This window comes from Tasmannia lanceolata, unplaced genomic scaffold, assembly GCF_043159265.1.
Source record: "Tasmannia lanceolata isolate RefF3 unplaced genomic scaffold, GAP_Taslan_0.1 ptg000037l, whole genome shotgun sequence".
Lineage (NCBI taxonomy): Eukaryota > Viridiplantae > Streptophyta > Magnoliopsida > Canellales > Winteraceae > Tasmannia > Tasmannia lanceolata.
Window position 1 is genome coordinate 60,546,844 of NW_027518714.1, and position 16,579 is coordinate 60,563,422.

A 16,579-nucleotide genomic window follows, 5' to 3' on the forward strand; every position below is an offset into this window, starting at 1 on the left:
ACAAGTGAGAATATCTCATTGCAAATCAATGCCCTCTTTATGGACATACCCCTTTGAGACTAAACGAGTTGTGCACCTTTCTCCACTTGTATCAGAAGATGCTTCCTCCTTGTAGATCCACATATAGCTAATTGTCTTCTTTTCTTGGGAAGCTTCATAAGATCCAAAGAGTGATTTCGATGAAATGACTCCATCTCAATTGTCGTAGCCATAACCCACTTATGGCTCTCTACCACATATAGCATCCAGAAAATACAAAGGTTCTCCGCTAACAATTAAGGAAACAAAAAAGGTTCTCCACTAGCAGTTAAGGAAACAAATTCTCAAATCCATACCTTACCGGTCGTTCATGATCGCTACCGATGATTCTTCCTTGAAGACCATGTCACGCCGTTCCTATTATCACATAATCTTGAACCATCAACCTTAAATTGTGTTGAATCAAGTTTTTCTTAGACGTCTACATCTCATGAATTATTCTAACAGCCCATTAGTTTCTAACATACTAGTCACATCAAAGATCACATCTCATGAATCTTCAACCTTTTCTCAAGCCTGAGAAATATACATTGCTTAGATTTAGCACCTAACTTGTTTCTCTGTTCACTATGAATATGCACATAACCTGGGCATCAAAAGATACTAAATATAGAGAATTCTGGTTCATACCTCTTCCAGAAGTTTGAATCCAATTGTTGATGGAGATCTATTTAGTACGCCATATCCACCTCGTCTGTCCAAAATGTCATTGAGAAATTTGCATTAATCCTCATCGCCCGGCTCTCACAAGAAGCTTGTTCATTCTTTCAGGTACCATTATGTTATGGGGTGCCCGAGTTAGTGAAATGATACTGGATTACCCGGTCTTTACAGAAGACTAAGAGATCATCATCCCTGTATTCCATGACATTATCATCATTATGAAGACAATTCAGCCTTTTCTGTCTGATTCTCAACTCTTCCAACCAATTATTGGAGAAGATTTCATATCATACTCTTCTCATGAAATACATATGTACCTTCATCATATAGTCATCAATGAAGGTAACAGAATAATCTATACTGCACTGTGATCTCACTAGCGATGGTCTCCAAACATCTGAGTGAATAAAGTATACCTTCATTGTCGTGTGTCGTTGTCCTGAATCTCTCTGTGCTGCTTCGTTGTCGTGTGTCGTTGTCCTGAATCTCTCTGTGCTGCTTCGGGATATACAATATTTACAATTCCAAACACTTTTAAGAAATTTTCTTTTATGAAGTTCCATCAACCTCTGCTCATCTCAGAAGTATATGTCATAACTGCAAATAATTTTCGTTGGCCTCAACTATGTAGCTCCACCTATTACGATGTTCTCTAGCAGCTTGTACAAGTTTTCAAATTTCTGCCCCTTCAATATGATTAGTGCTTCATTGTCTATTTTCAAACTCCTCCCGTTGTGTTTTACTAGCATCCACTAGTATCCAATGCCCCAATAGAGATTAAACTCTTCATCAAATAAATTTGGAACATGCCTTACCACAAATAAAGACTGCACAATCCTGTCATGCATCTTGATTTTCACTGCACCTACCCCAATAACTTGGCAAGCCACATTGTTTTTCATAATAATGGTTCCGTTATTACATGTCATATAAGAATCACTTGCAAGACTGTTGTTGACATCTAGAGATCGACAATGCCCCGGACTATTGTTGGCATTCACAAATCCACCTAACTTGGATTCTTCCCCGATAACTTTCTTTATCTTTTCAATTGCAAGAACGGTCGACATTAATTATGGTGTGACGAATGTATCCTTCCCAAATAGAAGGGAAGTAACTAAGTGATCATAAGAGCCTGTGAGAGACGCCAAGAGAAGTAGTGTCTTTTCCTCCTCTTCTAACTTGTCACCAACATTCAACAATTTTGAGATCATGTTGATCATGCATACTGGATAATAATCTTAAAAAAATGACACAATATCATATCAATTCTCGAAGTTTCAAACATCAAAGGACAAATATCAATCATAAAAGACTTGAGTCGTCAGTGTGTCCTCATTATAGTCGTCCCCACCACGATGTAAGTTATGCCTTCAAGCACATGCATTGTGCTTGACAGGTTCAATTCGTTTGAACTCCTACTCCTAATGAGAGGGATTTCGAAGGCTTCTTGTAATGTAGAAAGGAAATGAGGTTTTTCGAAAGGAAGTCCAATTTTCTTTTATAAAAACTTAATTTGGATAAATGGCATGAATCGTACGATTTACGATCGAATCGTAAGATTCATAACAAATTAAGATTCAATCATGGGATTCAAATCATTATGCCTAAGATTTGATTTGAATCGTAAAATCGAATCGTGAATCGTAAGATTTTCAAAACAATGATCACGCACATTAGTCCGCCATGGAGATGAGTTACGTCAAAATACAAGATGTCTACATAACACTTGTTAATAAAGAACTCCAAAGGTTGATTAACTAATTTTGGTCTTCTACAAATTCTCCTATTTCATACTTTAACAAGAGACGTCAACATTTGTTATCTTTTATCAACTTATGAGGTCAGCAGAGGCAAGTTGAAATGACGTAGCGACCTTATGTAGATATAACATAATGATAGAATATTACTTATAATCATGTGAAAAGACATCAATATGAAAAATGTGATCCCCAATGGTTTCTCATGTCACCATCCACAAGGTTCTGAATCTTCTGATACATATGACATCTTAGAATGTTTTATAATTTTTTAATCTATGATGGAGGGATCACAATAAAGCAAACATTTCAGCAGAGAAGTTATTTTGGATTCTCAATTAAGGGATTCAAGATGGAACACTATAGCTCCTATTCTTAAGAGATAATTTTGAGACTAGACATAAACACTTTCACTGTAATAATTTGTGTAACATATTTATCTCCAACAAGAAATGCCTTAGGCAAAAAAAACATGACATGAGATTAGGGATTCATAATAAACAATAAAACATTTGTCCTAAGAAGTCCACTTTGATCTTTCAAAAAAAAAAAAAAGAAGTCCACTTTGACATTTCAAGTTACAAAATAAAATAAATAAATTATTTCATAGTAGTTTGGAAGGTGGAAGCAATGAATATATTCATTTTAAGAAAATAAGACAAAAAAAATAGCTGCAACGAACCTTGATCTGCAACCAACCATCTGCACGAATTGTCAGCAAAAAGTGCAAGTTTTTCATCTGGGACAACTCCAACAGCTCTTAAACCTTCAGAGAAATGCAAAATTTCCTGTTCAAGCTGTCATTCAAAGATAAAAAGATGAATATGAAAGGATAAAGCATTCCGCGAGAATGATTGAGTAGTTGCCAATGAATTATTTTTACTAATAGAACGTAAAAGTTTATTACGAGAAAAGATAATTATGCGTATCTCACAACCAAAGCCTTCAAAAGCTCGAAGCCATGCAGGAAATACTGGAAGTTTTTCCTAAACCTAGGCACGTAAATTAATTCAATTTTTCTTCACCCAAATACCCAATGAAATAGAAAAGCTAATTTTAGACCAAAAAGGCATTACGAATAAAATATCTCCTACTGAAAAAAATTCCTCACAATATGTAGTACACTTGACTAGACTGGTTACACATAACCATGGTGTATGCACTACGATGTCTAGAGCTAATTTTAGACCAAAAAGGCATTACGAATGAAATATCTCCTACTGAAAAAAAATCCTCACAATATGTAGTACACTTGACTAGACTGGTTACACATAACCATGGTGTATGCACTACGATGTATATGAGGTGTGTGGAAAATGAAGGGAGTGCTTAACATTCTTAGAAACATGGATCAGTCCAACAATCACATTTCATATATGTTTAATGATTTGTTAAAAGATGTATGTGCATACATTTACAAAGAAAAAAAATACATGGGTAAGAATACAGTTGGGGCACACTTGTTCATAATCCAGACCATTTACTTGTTATGCCTTACTATGGATTGGACATGCAACAAACTTCACCCATTAGATGATTCTAACCCTCCAATTTGTGGCTAATAAATGAACTGTAACGTCAAAAAAATTCAATCACAGAGGAGTGGAGTCCATCACATTCAAGGATTTCTGATAAACAAGAGGGTCCACTCTTCGTTTTGTAAGTAGATATTAAGAGATAATAAGCGAGTGTGTGATCTCTCGAATGAATTTTTCCTTCCGCACAAGTGGGGATTTTAGATTGGACCTAATGTGCGAATGGATTTTCCGTTTTTGTGCAAGTTGGGTTTTTTGAATTGCTTTTCCCTTTTTGCGCAAGTTGTTTTTGCAATGGTGCCCATCATGCTTGCGTTTAGAAGCTTGGTGGTTATGTGGGTTTAATGAATAAGTACTCTAGAAGGAAAAGAAGACAACAACTTTGAACATCATCTTCTTTGTGGAGTTTGGACCAGGTAATACTTTCTTTAGGCAGCAGTGGTTTCCCATCAGATTGAATCTGGGTGCAGTGACCATCGGATCTTCCATCCCTTAGGCAATGAGCAGGAGGAGGATCCATCTTTACCAACTTACATCTCAGCATAGGTGAGATCCCAGCCTTTCTACGAACCTATTTCTGGTTGGCAACCTATGCGTTCTTAACTCTGTTGGTTGATATTCTAGTCCTTACAAAAGCCTTGATTGATATTGAATTGTACTAAGCACTTGTTTATTTATTGTGTAATCGATTGTTTATCAACCCAACATGTATGCATATTTGCTTAGTTATGTCATGATAGGTTTGCATGTACCTCTTACAATATTTATAACTACTTACTGGGCTGTGAGCTCTTACATTTAATGTTGTAGACATAGTTTTAAAACTCCCCCGCATCATCATGAACTCCCCCGAGTCGACTCCCTTTTCCCTTGGCTACGTTCTGCGTTTTGCCCTACAAAGTTGTTAAAGTATAAAAGATTAAATAACGCCTTCTCCAACAGCTTAAGCTTTTGGAGTAATTGGTTGTTTCACATGGTATCAGAGCAAAGGTCCTGAGTTCAAACCTCCTTAATGTCAAAAATCCACATGAAATGGTCAACCCAAAGAAAGAGGGGCCACACGTGAGGGGGAGTGTTAAAGTATAAAAGATTAAATAACGCCTTCTACAACAGCTTAAGCTTTGGGAGTAATTGGTTGTTTCACAAGGGTCAATAAAAGCTCCTCTGACTCTCCCGAATTATGACCGTGTCAACCGAGTACTCAGCCGCATCCTTGGCCGTGTCTACGCCGAGTCGACAAGGATTTTTCTTGGCCGCATTTTGACCCGCATCTGTGTTTTTAAACACTGGTTGTAGACGCTTGATGAGCACTAGAGTGAGGAGCAAAGCCACTCTTGAGACTTTATTGTTCACATCTTGATAGGTGAGAGATAGAGACTCTTGATTTGGGTGCCCGACATGTCAGGTTAACTTTCTTGAGATGTAATTAACTTATATAGATGTTTAGACTTATGGTTTCCTTGTGGGACTAATAGTGCCCTTGAACATGTCTATGTTTGGATTTGATGTTTTTATGCTTCCGTTTCAGAATTATAATTTGACTTGTGGACTTTTTTCAATGCTCTGATTAATGATATTGAGGATCTTGTCAAGTCATGATCGCTCTGGCCCGCGGTGTTCCACCTCACTCTTAGGAAATAGGAACCTAGGGGGCAAGGGTCGTGACAGGAACAGTGTCCCCATATATATATATATATATATGGACGTTGTTCGTGAGCTCGAGCGCGTATAAGCTTATATGCGCTCGAGTGCCCAAACACATGGGTCCCACATTTTTTGTGGTGATCCAAACCATTCATTTGCAAGGCCCCATCATAGATAGAGTGTGTACCAAAAATCAGGTCCATTGGATTATCCCAACCCCTACAAAAGTGGAGGGCAAAATGGGCAGATTTGTCGACAAACAATGTCTGTCCATTTTTCCCTCCACTTATGGATGGGTTAGGATGATCCTATGGACCTGATTTTTGGTACACATCCTATCTATGTAAAGGCCTTCCAAATGAATGCTTTGGATCACCCCAAAAAAATGTGAGACCCATGCGTTTGTGGCACTCGAGCTCATATAAGCTATATGAGCTCGAGCTAGGGGTGTAAACGAGCCGAGCCGAGCTTGGCCCAGCTCGGCTTGGCTCATTAAGCTCAAGAGCTCGAACAAGGCTCGAGCTCGGCTCGGCTCGGCCAGGCTCGCGAGTCGAGCCGAGCCTAGCTCATGTTATATAAAGGGCAATGATATATTCACACCACCTCATCTTCCCTGGACAGCCCTATCTAGTGTGATTTGACTACTCGTTTTACACCACGGGGGGTGGTCCTAGGAACAAATGGGGTTCCAAAAAAAGAAGTGACATATTTTGCCTCCCCTCCCCCTTTCACTCCCTGGACAACCCTTTTAGTGTGTGTGTGTGTGTGTGTGTGTGTATATATATATATATATATATATATATATTAAATCCTTAACGAGCCGAGCCGAGCCTGGCCTAGCTCTTGAGCTTAATATATATATATATATATATATATATATATATATAGAGAGAGAGAGAGAGAGAGGAAACTGTTGGTGCGCTTAAGCTCACCAAACTTATGGTGAGCTTAAGCGCCCAATCACATGGGGCCCACTTTGTTAGGATGATCCAAAGCATTCATTTGAAAGTCCCTTACATAGATGGGGGGTGTACCAAAAATCAGCTCCATATGATCATCCTAACCCCTCCATTTGTGAAGGACAAAAATGGACAGACACAAATCTGCCCTTTTTTGTCCTCCACAAATGGAGGGGTTAGGATGATCCTATGGAGCTGTTTTTTGGTACACCCCCTATCTATCATAAGGCCTTGCAAATGAATGGTTTGGATCACCACAGAAAAGTGGGCCCCCATGTGATTGGGGAGCTTAAGCGCACCATAAGTTTGGTGCGCTTAAGCTCACCAACAATTTCCTCATATATATATATATATATATATATAGGGATTTGCTAGCCAATTTTGCGGCTGGCTTTTGCATGTGAGAACAACCACCTCAGATGAATTAAATGAATATGACAAAATCTGCCAGAGAAGTTGACTTTTTGGCAGATTTTGTCTTATTCATTTCATTTATCTGAGGTGGCTGTTCTCACCTGCAAAATCCAGCCGCAACTGCTGTGCAAGTTAGTTGCTCTGGAATCCCTTCCATATGTCCCAATTCGAAGAATTCCGTTGGTTATCAAAGCCATTTCCACTTTAATTGAGAGAGAACTGAAATAGTAGTGTTAGGTTCAAATTGGTTTCCCTTAAAGATTAGTAGACCTCAAACTGTCGGTGGGGAGTTTCAAAGATCAACTTCTTATGAAGGTTAGTGGTGCATGAAAGATGAAACCACAACATAATTAGTTCAGTTTATAGATAGAAATATTTTATTTCAACGTGAAGTCATATCCTATCTTATGTTTATGTTTCGCCCCTGTGAAGTTTAGTCCTACACAAGTTCAATTTTTATTTGGAGTCATGTCCTCTTTATAAAAAGGGTTTGGGTCAAACTCACTTGAAACAATGCAATTCGTTGAGAAATTTAGCTACTGCAGCACCTTGGAGATTTTCCAATGTGAGAGTGCAAGAAAAGTGAAGCTTTTGTTTCATTCACAGTCATCCGTTCTATTTTAACACTAAGGGTTTCTTCGTATTTTCTTTCCTTAATCAGAAAACTACTATGCCGGCGAACTTGAGAGCTGGTTAAAAAGCAATCTCTGAAAAAAAAAGATTGCAGTTGTTTGTTTTGTCAAAAAAATGAACATGAAAGCAATTATCTATCACCACATGTATCAATAATACAATACACCTCATTAGTTCAATGTAATCAGTCACCAAACTAAGATCACCAATTAAAAATTATCCATACATTAAGATCTTATGTAAAGATAATTCGTGTCCTTGAGGTACTTGAATGCTCCAAAACATATGTAAAATTGGAGTAAACAATTCAGGAAAAAAATATGCCATACATTGGTTATGGATCTTCAAGTGTGATAGTTTACAGAACAAGCATACCTCTTTGTAAGTTAATTTTGTAGGTGGATAGTGATATGGATCCACCAATGCAATCCGATCACCATATCTTTCCGCTGACGACTTCCAAATATCAGGAACTGCCTTCCACTCATTGGAGGGCAAGACACTGTCGTTCAACAGTAATGCACCTTCGAGAAGAGGAGAGCACCTCCTGACTTGCACGTCCTCTGCCTATAATGCAAAAAATTGAAACCATAAGGAATGACTTCATTTAGCTACAGGTACGTGCAGAATCATTTTCTTGCCATTTTAACTTGTCATGTCATGGCATCTAACTCTGAATCCTGTGTTCATATCCTTAGAGGATTGCATAAGCACTGTTCAAAGAGGGCAATAGATTCCCAGGAATATGAGCCCGAATGGGTTCAATCACCAAATCAAGCATGCAAGCATTTCGAAAAATCTATTTGCTTTCTCAATATTTCTTAAGTTGTTCAGAATCATGGGAACACTCATATAAAGCCAAATCTACCCTCAAATCTGTATAATATTCGTAAAGAGATTTGCTGTGCTGGTGTAACTATGAAATCACCCGGTACAACTGAAAACACGGGAAACAATATTTTGGTTTAAATACAAATATACAACTGATGGGTAGTGTCCAAGATATCAACGATATGGATAGAAAGTACATACTCCACGCAACTTAAGGTTCCATGGAGTTCGATAACCAAGACATAACCAAAAAGTTATTGTAGTCTCTGAGTCCCAATCATTATACTTTGGATCTTCCAACTGTGGGGGCTTAATAGATCCATTAATACATCCCAACTTTTAGTTTCCCCAGATAAATAACTCCATTGCTGTAAACCATTGCAGAAATTGATTTCATTCAACTGATTAGAGGTGATTTGTAGTCTAGGTTTTCATAAATGGTTAGATTTTATCGTGTGCTGAAATTGAGTATTCACACATTACATCTTCATCAAATGTGACATTCTCGAACACACCGTTTCTTTAGTTGGAAGGTCGTAACACTCTAGGTACAGAAATATCAATGAAAAGTACATGATAGACTTGTGATCTAAGTTAGTCTTATATGGATTCATGTCCAGACAAAGCAAACAAAGGAGCAATACAACAAAGTTTAAGGAGATTTTCCATCCAATATACATGAAAGTATTAGTGTTATGAAAAGCAGTTAGAACATGCCCAGAGAAAAAAAAAATTGGTACCTTTGTTTCAGCTAGAAGGGCATCAGCGACTTCTAGTTGATGATTGATTTCCCCTGTTTCTATTCCATTTTGTTGTGGGGCAAGAGAATGCACAATATGTGATTTAATCCCATTTTCCTACAAATATAAGTAAAAAGTCATAAAAAAAATACTCGCCACTCTTTTCAAATATTAAAACATGCTCTGGGTTCAATTAATTCTTAATATTAATCATACCATAAAACAATTTAAACTCAACAAGAAATTCATGTTTGGAATTTAATAACCACTAAAATGAGAATAATCATTAACAAAAAGAACTATATAACGATATCCATAGAATGGATTCACTTGGGAAGAACACTACACATCTGAATGAAGAAAAACAGATGAGATGCCATTCCTACCAAGCAACTAGAAGGCAATATTGGACAACATTTTCATAATAACTCATAAAATTCACATCCAATGGTAACATGATCACTTGATAAACACAGTAAGAAAATAACTCCTAAGGATGTGGTCTCAAGCATGCCATGTGGATATAATGACCTTAAACACAACCAGAAAATATTATAAATTATAGCTCCTTGTAGTCCATCAGACTCATGTCTGCAACCAACCATCTTCCTGACGTTGAAGTCTTTTTTTTGGAGTAGGTAAGCTGGGATCGAACCCGTGACCTCATGGTTGAAATACAAAGCCTTGACCATGAGGTACAGGATCAACCCCGAAAAACTCATTTTATGAAAGGTACCAGTCAATTAAGGCCAGGAGCGAATAGCTGGTAGAAGGGACGAGGCAACCGATGCACACCCAGAGGCGGACCGATCATTCCATCACAAGGTCCAACTACTAGCTTTTTAACTGAAGCACTTAAATATATGCTATTAGAGCTGCAATTACCACGGCTGTTGGAACCAGACTTGCCCTCCAATGGATCCTCGTTAAGGGATTTAGATTGTACTCATTCCAACTAACAGGCTCGAAGAGCCGGTATTATTATTTATTGTCACTATGTCCTCCCTATATCAGGATTGGGTAATTTGCGTGCCTGCTGCCTTCCTTGGACTCTCTGGAATCAAAACCTAATTCTTCGTCATCCGTCACCACCATAGTAGGCCACTATAAAGGTGATAGGCCAAAAGTTTGAATGATGTGTCGCCAGCACGAGGGCCGTGTGATCCCTCGAATTATCATGATTCATCAAAGCAAGTCTGTGTTAACCTTTGATCTAGTAAATGCAACCCTTCAAGAAGTCAGGGTTTGTGGAACGTATTAGCTCTAGAATTTGATGGCCGGTTTTGTGCATAGTAAGAACTAAAACCGCTCCAAAATTTAACTCCATCTTACATCAAAAAAAAAAAAAATCATTCGCATCGGAAACAAAAACAATCCAATTGATTACGATTCTAGTAAGTAGTAAATTCCTATTCCAAATATGCAAAGAAAATGCATAAGAGGTAGCAAAAGAAAAGAAAAATGCAAAAAAAACTCACATCCGATTCGCAGAAAACCCTAAGTCTCCGACCCATACGAAGGTGAGAAGACGAGCATCTCCATCGAAAGATTTCCGCACCTCGGATCGGATGAGGAGAGAAAAGGAATCTGAATGCTTCTCGAGGATCTCCATTAAGGAGACCGAGTTTCGAATGGAGAGAGATCGCCATAGAATTTCAGAAGCCAAAAAAACAGAGAGAGAGAGAGAGAGAGAAGGGAAAAGAAGTATGGGAGACAAAACGGGGCTGTGAAAACTCCTAAGTCGTGAGCGAGGAAAGAGCAGTTTCTTGGGAGGTTGATGTTTTTCATGGTTTAACAGACTGTCCTCATCGAAATGCAGAATTATTGTACTTTGGCTGGATCTGGCCCCACCTCATTGTACTAAGCTAAACGCAATAGCCAGATGGAAAGAGACTATTTCCGTGTAAAGTGGATAACTAAGCATTTTCTTTTCCTGGCCACTCCACAGTGAATTTATGACTTTTCTTTTTACACTACAAGGGGTGGCCTGAGGAATAAAAGGGGTAAATATATCATTTCCCATAAAATGTCTAAAGAGAAAGAATTAGCAGGACCCATTGCATCCTAACTATTTTCACTCTATTTTAGAGTGAAGACACTCAAAACAACCTTTCTTTGCAGTTTAAGTCTCTTCTTTCTGTTTGGTGTTGATTCATTTATACATGGAGAAGGGGGTCCTAATCATCTTTAAAATGGAATCAGAATGCCCACAAGATGGTGACAGTTGACAACCACTTTTTAGCCCCATGCGTTCAAATTGAATGCGATCGGATCCACACATTGACTGCATTTACGGCCCATTTTCACTTAGGGCACTGACACACACCCTTCACCCATACAACACTTGTATAACCAGTGCTCTGTCTCTCTAGCATTTATAGATCGAAGGGTTGGTATCCTGTGGAAATGATTTTGGGTCACAACTTATTTACAGTGGCCCGCCAAATGGACTATTTTGATCATCCTATGGTGTGGCTCGTACTGTCGCGGGTGCGTTTGGATTGCTGGAACAGGAAATAAGAATCGGTGTCGTATTCCCATTCAGCAAATTCCAGTGTATGGTTAGTTTTCTAAATGGAATGAAAGGCGTGGGGCAGAAAAAAAGCTGGAATTTAGGGGGTGTTAGTTACCGGCCTGCGAGGGTGGTATTCTGATTCCCGGAGAATGGGAATGGGATGTCACCTTAGTGCAGCAAACAATGAATAGTTTTGATCTTTGAAGGAGATGGGCACCATGAGCATGTATTTTTTTTTTAAATAAAAAATAAAAAATCACTCAGGCGTAAATAGGCCTCCCACCGCCCAACAAAAAAAAAACACACACACAAAATTTTTGAGCACAAACTATATACGTTGAAGCTCAACAGATGAATGGTTTGGATCTTTGAACAAAGTAGTCCAATGAATTTTCTAAAAATTATGCCTTACATGATGTGTGCACATAGTTGAGGTGGGCCTAGTGTAAATTGCATATGTCCGTTGGTTTGCATGTATTTCAAAAAATACAATGAAGCCCACCTTGTTCAACGTTCCAAATTAACCATTCGGTTGTTAGGCTTTGATGTAACTAGACTCTAACCCAAAAATCAGCTCCATTGGATAGATAACCTACACCATATAGAAATCTATATGGATCGAAGAGCTCGGATTTACATCAAAATGTCATAAAATACTATGAATATGGCTGAAAGAAAAGTGTTCCTGCGTTCCAGCGCAAGGAGCTTCCCCTGCGCTTTAGTGGCTTATAAAGCCTCCCATTGGTTCGTATAGAATGAGAGGCTTTATAAGCAACTAAAGCGCAGGGAGCTCTATGCGCTGCAGCGCAGGAACACTTTCCTCTATGGCTGATTTTTTTTTTTTTTTTGTATAAACAAATGTATTTTTTCTATTTACAAGACGAACATTTACTATACATACATACGTTTTTGAATAAAACACAAGAAAACATGAAAAATGTATGTCATTATTACTAGATTAGAATGTGAGTTAAACTTCCACAATAATGTTTTATTAAATAAAATTAAATATCTCATTGGCTTGATAAATAACATGTGCGCGTGAAACTCGTGTTTAATTTGGAATATTTGCATTTTATTAAAAAAAAAAAAAAAGAGGTTATATATGTATCCCATAAGCATTGCATAGGATAATATTGTTTTTTCATTAAAATAATAAAAAGACCATTATTTTTCATCCAAATTAGAATCAATTTCTTTATCTTTTGCATGCATGCATTAAACCTTTTCAGATCGGAGGGTTAGGATCATCCTATATATGGAGATGATTTTTGGAGCACAAGCTATTTAAATTAGCGCCCTACAAATGAATAATTTGGATCATTGAACAATGTAGGCCCTATTGTACTTTTGAAAAGAAAAATACACGTAAGTTTTCATAATATATTGTACGGACTCACCTTGTTTCTTCTTTAATTTGGCTTCTGCGAGCTTTTGGGGTGCAATTATCAAAACATGGTAGTGCGATACCCCAACTCATGAAATATGTTAAACAGAAGAAGGCAATTAAAGACGGGGATTTTGCAAAAGAAGTCTCTTACTTGCCTTATTTGCAAAAGCAGTCTTCTTGTTTAACAATTTACAAATAGAGTCCTCACATTTGAGTTAACTTTGCAGATCCACTCTTTCCATCAATTTGTGACCAAATTACTCTGATAGATTTTTTACTCACAACTGAAAGGCAAAAAATTACCAGAATTATAATGGTGGGACTCACCTTATCAACTCATTGTGTAAAATGGTGGGACCCACTCAATGTACGGATTTGGGTGGAGATGATGGGCCCACTCATGGGTGTAAAATGTTGGCCTCGCCCTTTGCATGCATGAGTTTGGGTAGAGATGGTGGCCCTATCGTGTCAAAACTTCAGTGTAAAATGGTGGGCCCCACCCATTCTATGCATGAATTTTTCATGGAAAGAATGACACAGGAAAGAAAGAAAGAGGCCTATATGATGGCGAGATATTATATGATGAAAGTACTCATTATCTCATCCTTATATTTGATCTAACAGCTGACAGCAGCTCACTTTTTGAGAGGCTGCTTTTGGATCAAATATCAAGGTTGGTACTTCCATCACACCACCTTTACCTGTTTGTACGTCCTTTCATCACCCAACTTTTCAGTGTAGGACAGAGATTTTGGTCATGTAAAAAAGAAGGAAAAAAAATCTACCATGGGTAATTTTGTCACAATCATATGGCAAGACTGGATTTACAAAAATAAAGGTGGTGACTATTGTAAATTGATGAACTAGAAGACTACTTTTGTAAAAACTACCCCTTGAACATATTCTATACAAGGGATTTGCTAGGGACCGTGGCAGACGGCATTTCAAAGGCCGGCTGTTGCATGAGAGAGCAGCCACCTCATATGACTTAAGAGCCTGTTTGGATACCTCATATTTTGTATTTGGATTTGGAATTGAGTTTTGAATACAAAATGATTGTATCCACCGACTCATGTTGAGGGAGACAGAGAGGGAAGGGGATACTTCCTATTGGAGAGGAGAATTTGAGGAGCAAAGAGGGCGAAGGAAACTGCCAGATCTGTGGATTCCCAACTACTTATTTCTACAGCATATTTGAAAATCTGATTTTTTTCACTGTCAGTCGCTGATTTGGAAATCCAAGGATTTGATCCAGATCCAAATCACAACGCAAAAAGGGCTACAAATGTGAGAAATTTAAATCAAAATCTTCTCGGCACCAACGGGCCCTAAATGAATAATACAAAATCTGTTGAAAAGTGATTCCGTGTGACTGCTTTCTAATGCAACAGCTGGCCTGTGAATGCCTTCTGCAATGGTCCCTAGCAAATCCCTCTATAAATTAATGGACTTAATGCTTCGGAAGGGTTTCATGTAAAAGCCCCATAATTAATTGTAGCTCTTTAAAGCTATTATTACACGAACGTTAGAGAAAGAGCTAGCAAACCCGTTTCTCTATTTCGTACCTACAAAATCTCAAGTCATCCATTAGAACCACAACTCGTGAACTCAAATCTCTCAATGGAAGAATCCCCCCCACCCCCACATTTCCTCCTTGTAACCTTCCCGGCCCAAGGCCACATAAACCCAGCCCTCCAATTCGCCAAGCGCCTAGTCCACACGGATGCAGCCCGAGTCACATTCACAACCACAGTCTATGCCCAAAACCACATCCTAAAATCATCCCATCCAATCCACCACCTCCTCTCCTATGCTTCCTTCTCGGACGGCTTCGATGAGGGTGTCAAGCCATCCGACGATCCAAATCAAATCATGGCCCAGTTCAAGGACCTAGGCTCAAAAAACATAACCCACCTAGTTCGCACCCTCGCTGACCAGGGTCAGCCCGTAACCTGCATAATCTACACCATCCTCCTCCCTTGGGTTGCTGACGTGGCTTTTAATCTACAAATCCCATCTCGTCTCCTTTGGATCCAACCAGCCAGTGTTTTTGCTATCTACTACCATTATTACCATGGTTTGGACCATCTCATCAAAACGCAACTCAATGAAAATCCTAGTTTGGTCATAGATTTGCCTAAATTGCCACTTCTCATCCCACAAGACCTTCCTTCTTTTTTGCTCCCTTCCTCTCCCGATTCACACTCTTTCATCTCTTCAAAATTTAAAGAGTTATTCGAAGTCTTAGATAAAAAAGAGACCAAGCCACAAGCAGTGCTGGTAAACACATTTGATGCGTTAGAAGTTGAAGCTTTGAGAGCCGTCGATGGGTTTGATCTAATTGGCATAGGACCATTGATTCCGTCAGCTTTCTTAGACAGAAAGGACACCAATGACACAACCTTTGGGGGAGATCTACTCAAGGGTAATGCGAAACAACCAATTACTCCAAAAGCTTAAGCTGTTAGAGATAGTGCTATTTAATCTTTTGTTCCTTAACACTCCCCCTCCCATGTAGCCCCTCTTTTAGGGCTGGCCGAATTTTAATATCAAGGAGTTATGAACTCAGGACCTTTGCTCTCCCGCTCACATGTGGTCCCTCTTTTTAGGGTTGGGTTGGAATTTTAATGTCAAGGAGTTTTGAACTCTGGACCTTTGCTCTCCCCCTCACATGTGGTCCCTCTTTTTAGGGTTGGGTTGGAATTTTAATGTCAAGGAGTTTTGAACTCAGGACCTTTGCTATGATAACATGAGAAACAACCAATTACTCCAAAAGCTTAAGCTGTTAGATGGCGTTATTTAATCTTTTGTACTTTAACAGGTACCTCTACGGACTACATCAAATGGCTAGACTCGAAGCCGGCCTTATCAGTGGTTTACGTTGCCTTTGGGAGCTTCTCTGTGTTACCCAAACATCAGATGGAAGAGATTTTACGTGGGCTTTTGGAAAGCCGTCGACCCTTCTTGTGGGTCATTCGAATGCCTGAAAATGGATTGGAAACCGAAACTGAGACTGAATTTCTAATGAGGGTTAAGGAGGATGAAGAAGGAGGAGGGCTTGTTGTGCCTTGGTGTTCTCAAGTGGAGGTATTGTCACACCCTTCAGTGGGATGTTTTGTGACACATTGTGGGTGGAATTCGATGTCCGAAAGTTTGGCTATTGGCGTACCAATGGTGGGTTTCCCACAGTGGACGGACCAGCCAACGAACGCGAAGCTGGTGGAGGATGTTTGGAAGACGGGTGTAAGGGCGAGGGTCAATAAAGATGGGGTGTTAGAAGGTGAGGAGCTCAAGAGGTGTTTAGATATGGTGATGGGAGGAGAGACTGGGGAAGAGATGAAGAAGAATGCTTGGAAATGGAGGGACTTAGCGAGGGAGGCTACAAGAGAAGGGGGTTCTTCACATAAAAATATATGGGATTTTGTAGAGGAAGTAAGAGAAGGGAATTGCTTGTAG

At 38.9% G+C, this 16,579-nt stretch overlaps 2 protein-coding genes across 2 annotated transcripts in view; one reads left to right on the forward strand and one right to left on the reverse strand.

Annotated features, from left to right (window-relative positions):
- The window catches only part of AAE16 (AMP-dependent synthetase and ligase family protein), a 47,340-nt gene extending 36,308 nt beyond the window's left edge, over window positions 1-11,032 (reverse strand). The window contains exons 1-4 of the mRNA XM_077371632.1: window positions 10,697-11,032; window positions 9,219-9,335; window positions 8,023-8,214; window positions 3,145-3,259 (exon numbers count right to left, since the gene is read on the reverse strand). Of these exons, the coding sequence (XP_077227747.1) occupies window positions 3,145-3,259; window positions 8,023-8,214; window positions 9,219-9,335; window positions 10,697-10,867 (595 nt within the window). The 5' untranslated portion in view covers window positions 10,868-11,032. The remainder of the gene's footprint in view (window positions 1-3,144; window positions 3,260-8,022; window positions 8,215-9,218; window positions 9,336-10,696) is intronic.
- Window positions 11,033-14,743: 3,711 nt separating this feature from the next.
- On the forward strand, window positions 14,744-16,579 carry LOC143861655 (UDP-glycosyltransferase 75C1-like). The gene is made up of 2 exons (XM_077372541.1): window positions 14,744-15,548; window positions 15,945-16,579. The coding sequence occupies exons 1-2, from the start codon at window positions 14,744-14,746 to the stop codon at window positions 16,577-16,579; spliced, it is 1,440 nt and encodes a 479-aa protein (XP_077228656.1).

Coding starts and splice junctions, on each gene's coding strand:
- LOC143861655 (XM_077372541.1), top strand. CDS start 14,744: ATGGAAGAATCCCCCCCACCCCCACATTTCCTCCTTGTAACCTTCCCG. Junction 15,549..15,944: donor TGGGGGAGATCTACTCAAGG/GTAATGCGAAAC, acceptor GTACTTTAACAG/GTACCTCTACGGACTACATC.